Source organism: Arachis stenosperma, chromosome 3 (genome assembly GCF_014773155.1).
Source record: "Arachis stenosperma cultivar V10309 chromosome 3, arast.V10309.gnm1.PFL2, whole genome shotgun sequence".
NCBI lineage: Eukaryota > Viridiplantae > Streptophyta > Magnoliopsida > Fabales > Fabaceae > Arachis > Arachis stenosperma.
The window spans coordinates 54,458,484-54,464,976 of record NC_080379.1 but is presented as its reverse complement, the minus strand read 5'-3'; the positions used below and the strand labels follow the sequence as shown (position 1 = coordinate 54,464,976).

Sequence of the window (6,493 nt, the reverse complement as noted above, 5' to 3'; positions counted from 1 at the left end):
ACTAACTCTATTTGTTTCCGCGTTAAAAAGTTGATGTTATAGAAATAATTATTTAGATAGATAATTAGACCATGATTATATGTTTTAACATATCTTTAACTTAAGTGATGTTGTATTAGATAATGTTAAATAATTATGTAGTTATGGTAGGAGGTTAATCGATGTTAGTTTATACAAAATTTTAGTTAGATTAATATTTTATTTTAATCGCCACTAATTAACTTTTTAGTGGCTTTCTGGCTTGGATATAGTTGATATTAGTTTGTCAATTAAAATAATTTAAAACTTTTAAAAAGAATTTTATTTGTCCATATATAAAATACAATTATGTTACATAAACAAATAAAATTGGCAATTAATTAATTATTGTCTGAAAATACAGATCTAGTATTTCTAAATTTGATTATACTGCTAAAAAATTAATTCATTCTATCATAATATATTTAATTATTCAACTATGAAATGTTTAATTATTTTAAATAATTAACTTTTCTTAGAAAGATATATATAAATATATAGTGGTCGGTTCTTTTATATTTATGAATTATTTTTGTATAATATTCTCAAGTGCATAAAAGTTAATTTCAATATTAAATGATACCAACATTAACATAAATCATTTTTTACTAAAGATAACTTCTTTTATAGTTTTAATTATTCAACTTAATTCTTAATAGCGTCATGTCTTATTATATTAAATATACTAGATAGTACATACACATCAAACATCAGTAATTATATTATTTATTTATATAAAATATATATTAAATAATTAATCACAGAATATATAACCACTAAAATTTTTTGTAATAGTATACTTTTAATTTTGTTCTTAATATTTTAGATAAAATTAACATTTAGAATAATTTTAACATAAATAAAAAATATATTAAATAAAATTAAACGATAAAAATATTTAAAAAATTATAAATATAAAAAAAAACATACTTTATTATTTATGTTCTATATATATAAGAAAGAGATACTCTACTATACAGATTGAAATAATATATAGAAAAAAAATAAATTCTTTTTATAGTTATTTTTTATTATTTTATTGCTATTCAAAGTTACCTTTTTTAATTTCTTTTACATCCCATAAAAAAAATATGTAAACTTACATCTTTACCATATAATTCACCTATAAAAAATAGCTAATTTGATTTTTTTTTTTGCCCGCATATAACTTTTATATTATTCCTATATTATTATATTCCAAATGTAATAGTAGTTGATGGGGCCAGGGTTGAAGCACACAATTTGAATTAGACAATTTTAATCACATTCTGACTCTCTCCCTTCCGTTCCTTTGCAATAATGACACTCTTTCTGGCCTCATTATGAGCCTTTACTCTTCCTTCCCTTTGAAGTTGAACACCCTTTTTATTACACCACCTCCATTAAAAAAGAACACCAAAGGCGCACTGGGACGTTGGGGTTGTTGTTCTTCTTGTTACTCCATCTCTCCTTCGGAAACACACAACATTTTCCTTCTCATTTCTCTTCACTTCTCATTTTTATTTCGGATTTCTCTTTTCTCTGCCGTGTGTTTGTTTTCTTTTTATTTTCTGGGCGTTTCTTAACCATCATCCCTTGTGTGTGTGAGAGAGAGAGAGAAGAATTAAGTGGAGTGAGGAACAGTCTTTTCATGTGGACAGGCATTCACACACCTAACCTGATTTGCCTGCCCTCCTTTTTTGTCACTTCACTTCCCTTTTCCAGCATTACTTGATACAAGCTCAGTTAGTAGTTCATACTCTCTCTTGGTTTTTGAGGGGCCATTTTGCAAATAGTGTTTTGATTTGGAGTAAATGGCGATTTCGAGTGCAAAGGGATCCCCAAAGGCTCCAACGCTGCCGTTGCCGTCCCCGAAAGCGCCACCTGGCTACCCGGATTTGTACGGGAAGCGTCGCGAGATCAGCAGACTTCATATGCTTGAAAGAGAGATAAGTTTTCTTGAGGTGCCTTTTTCTCATTCTACATACTCTACACTCTACAATTTTGTTTTCTTCTTTCATTCCATCCTGCTACTGCATATCCTTAGTTTTAATAAAAAATATCATAAAAATAGGTTATCACATGCATTTTCTTTATAAATTTAGTAAAAATATTTGTTTCTCCTCCAATTTTACCCTCCACAACAAAAATTCCCAATTTGTGAGGTATTAGATTCCAATGAGGCTGTTCACTGAATTTCTTTCATTTTTATTTTTTTCTTTCTCTAATAATTTGGGAAGGAAAAAGAAATTAGTTCTCGAGTCAGTTGAGTGTGTAAATTGAACCACTAATGAGTACAATTTTCATTGGAGTTAAAAAAAAAAATCAACAAAGAAAGTTGGTTAGCGGTATACTTGGGAAATTGAATTTTGTAATTGCATGAAGCATGAACGAATCTGAAAGTGTTCTCTGTGAACCGTGAAGTGTAGCAGTTTTCATAAATTTATAATAATTTTACAAAAAATTGCAGTTGTCGATGTGAGGAAAGTGGCCAACCACTAGCATTTATAAATAGTTATTAGTATTTTATTAAATAATAATAAATAGTACAAACGTTTTATTTCCTCTATAGTGGAATCTTGGAACTGTTCTCTGTGAATGCTGATTGAGGCACTCACTGTCCTCTTTCTAAACTGATACAATACCAACTACTATAGCAGATAATAAGCAGAGTCTTAACACTCCAGCCACTATGCCACATAGCTGGATCTCTCTGATTTTTATTGTTTAAATTTGTTTTATATATATTTTTTATAAATAAAGGAAATTAAGAATATCTCGGAGAGTGCATGGTGATACTGACACGGTTGTTGAACATTTATATAATATAAATATTTAATAATTAAATAAATTGCATTGCTTTTTGTTTGGCCTCTTTTGGGGTTAAACGGTTAAAGCAAATTTGTTGATGATAATTTTTGCAGGAAGAATTGAAATCTTCTGAAGGCTTTCAACCGGCTTCAAGATGTTGCAAAGAGTATGTTTATTTGAAGAATTTTTAACATAACACGTGAAGCTACGTAGAATATTTTAATTTTTTTTAAATATTGTTTTGTTTGCTAGATCCACGTTTAATTGAATTTAAATAATGAAATTATTTTTAAAAATTTTACAGGATTGATGATTTTGTCATGGCAAAAGCAGATCCCCTCTTGCCCACGTAAGAATCCTTATTTTATTTCTCACTTGTCAGTGTTACTTTCTTAATAACCCGATTCTATTATTTTATTAAAATTAATATAAATTTAAGAAAACTAATTTTTTCAGTTCAAAGATGTGGAAGAAAAATCTAATTTTATTTTTTATTCTTTTCATCAATCAAGCAGGAAGAAGGAAAAAAGCCGGTCACGTCGCTTCTGGAAGTGGTTGTGGTATGATTTTATCTTATTTTATTTTACTTTTTTATTACCTGTTTGAATGTTGCTTTTTTTTTTCTTGAAAGCCAAAGTTTTGATTGAATCTTGTTACTTGAAGTATATGTGGCAGCGATATTTTGCTGAGTATTGCTTCGAAGGTGTTTCGGAAGTGTCTTTGGGGTTTAACTGCGGAAGTTCCAATGAGTGTACAGTAAATCCCTATAAGATTAAACGAATTTTTATACAATAAAATACAATAACACAAATCACTAGCTGTTGTCACTTGAATTTTGATTAAAGAATAATCCTACACATCTAAATCATTTTATTAATTAAGTCTAATTAAATTAGTTTAATATTATTTTAAATTTTATTATTTGATAGATCTTATAATAAAATTGTCTTTATGTGAAAATAATTTTTTTGACTCTTGAATAATAGATTGTATAGTTTGATTTTGATATTTATAAAAGTGTTATCTTTATTTAAAATATGGCTAAATAAATAAGTCACACTTTTAAACAAAACGTCTTCATAAAAAGATATTTTTAGTATCTTCATTTGAGTAGTTACTTTATTATTTAACTTAACTAGATTTGGTTCATAAAAAGACTTAGATGTATAGTATTACTCTTTCATTAAATAGCTGCTAGGTTAACTAAGGTTAGTTAAAAATATTGTAACTTTTTTTTCCTATGTAAATTCGAATAATGTTAATATAAGCAAATTTGCATAATATAAATCAAAATAAAATTTGTTCTATGAATACGAACAAAATTATTGATCACCAAATTAACTACTAGTATATGTGTATATATCATATATATACATTGTTTTACACATTTTTCTATTAAATGAGCAACTATTAAAATCATCAAACTTTTGTATTAATGTAAAAAATTATCATTGTATATTTTACACTTTTATTTTTAGTTTTATTCTCATAATAAATGCCAATCTATTTAACTATATTATATATTATTTGTTGAGTCTGATTATATGATTTATAAAGTTTGGCAGTTAAATGTAAATATGGCGTCATTCTATGTTTTAATATTTATTTTTATACAAGTAACTGATTTTTAATGTACGTTTAATATGTTTAATTTAAAATTATTATAAATTTATAGTCATTATAAAAAATGTAATTGATATATAGTTTGTACATTTAGGAAACATTATGAACTCATATGAGTAGTAAAATTGTACGTCTAACATTTCAGACTGTAGACTCCTAGGTCAAAGACCATTAGAAATTCGTTAGGATTTGGTACTATAAATAAGGGATTATCATCTCTGTAAATTGATATAGTTGTGAATTCCATAGTGAAATACTAAAAACAAATTAGATTCAGGGTAGATTAGTCTTTGCCGTGTTGGATTAGAGAATATCATGAGAAATAAAAAAAGAATTCCAAAAAAGAAAAAGCGAAAACTCAAATAAAACGGCCCAAATTTTCTATTTCTTTGTACTTACATGATGTCTTGTTTATGAAACCAAACACAATAATAGCTCATTTATGTCAACATGAATAACTTTTGTTATGCAGTTGCACGCCCTGCTCAACCTTGTGCTCCTGCCTCTGCTGCTGTTGCTGCTGCGAACCCCGGTGTTGCGACGGGTGCTCTAAGCATCTGAGTTTACCAAGCTGTAGCTGTTGCCAATATTTGAGGCAATGCAGCTGCAAATGTCTCACACCAACCACCAATTGTTGCAGCGGTTCGAAATCTCGCTGCTGCAAAGGTAGCTGTGGGTGCCAGAATTGCTGCATTCCACCAAGTTGCAATTCATGTCCTTGCCTTTCTTGCTGCAGTTGCAAGTGTTCTTGCTCTTGCACTTGCCCTACCTGCCCAAAGGTTCCACAGAATTGTTGTTGTACAAATACAAAGTCATGTTGGAATCCCTGCTGCTGTTATTCTTGCTAGTAATTAATTTTTGTAGGTTACATAAAAGTTTTGGTGGTTTGGTTTCAGCTTTTATCAAAGGAAATTAATTATCAGTGTTAGGAAAGATTTGAATTAGTATCTTTGGGAGTTATGACACTAAATGCACTTGCCCAAGAAAAAAAAAAAGTAGTTCTAAAATTATGAGTATAAATTTGGAAATGAGAAGGTAGAGTTCTCTTGAGTTAAAATTTGCACCAGTTAGTTATTATACTTGAAACAAGTATAATAGGTCCATGAAAGATTGTGGGTCAGATAAGTTTTAAGTGTGTCCAGTGTTTCATGTGAAAGGAAAGACGCAATAGTGAAATAGTGGAAAATTGCTGTCCTTTTTACGGTTTCCATGGTTTGATTGAAGCCAAGTTGGCCAATGTATATATTTTTGCTTGAAATATTTTTTTATTTCTTTTGTTTTTAGATTTGCGTAGCTATGTATTGTCACATTGTTTATTAACTGTAATTTGTTTCTTTTATATGATTTTGAAGTTACCATGGTAAAACTTAATTAACCCCCTGCCCCTCCCTTTTTAATTTTTTCTTTGGAAGACATACCCTTCCTATCTTTTTGAAGATTTGGTGGGGAGATTATATAATATCATTTATGTATTTAAAAATATTACCACTCCTAAGTTTATCAAAACAAAAATTTATATTTATATATTTATATATATTGATTCATATATTTTTTTAATAAAGTAATCAATCACCAGAAGAGTAAAGTATCATCCAAACGTTTGGGGTAAGTCTCAAAGTTATCTCTAACGTTTCAATCGACCTATTTAAGTCTCTAATATTTTAAAATTGACTCAATGTTGTCCTGTTGTTAGGGATCTGTTAAAACGTTGGGGAAAAAATGATACATAGAAATAAATTTTAGTTTTATTCTTCAATAATATCAATTTTTTACTGTACATAGTTTTCAATTATTTTTTAATCATATCTAAGTAAATTACATTTAATCACATTACTTTCATTCTAAATAAATTTATTTTTTTATAATTTTATACTTAAAGTTATAAGTTAATATAAAAATATAAAAAAATTATTTAGAATGAAAGTAATGTGATTAAGTGTAATTTACTTAGATGTGATTAAAAAATAATTGAATATTATATACAGTAAAAAATTGATATTATTGAAGGATAAAATTAAAATTCATTTCTATGTATCATTTTTGTCCCCAACGTTTTTCGTTT

At 27.8% G+C, this 6,493-nt stretch overlaps 1 protein-coding gene across 1 annotated transcript; it reads left to right on the top strand.

The window, feature by feature from the left end:
* The first annotated feature begins 1,323 nt into the window (after positions 1–1,323).
* LOC130970154 (guanine nucleotide-binding protein subunit gamma 3-like) lies at positions 1,324–5,716 on the top strand. Its single transcript, XM_057896150.1, has 5 exons — positions 1,324–1,961; positions 2,922–2,974; positions 3,113–3,157; positions 3,324–3,368; positions 4,904–5,716. Exons 1-5 carry the CDS (start codon positions 1,812–1,814, stop codon positions 5,277–5,279), a joined length of 669 nt encoding a protein of 222 aa, XP_057752133.1. The 5' UTR covers positions 1,324–1,811; the 3' UTR covers positions 5,280–5,716.
* Positions 5,717–6,493: the final 777 nt, after the last annotated feature.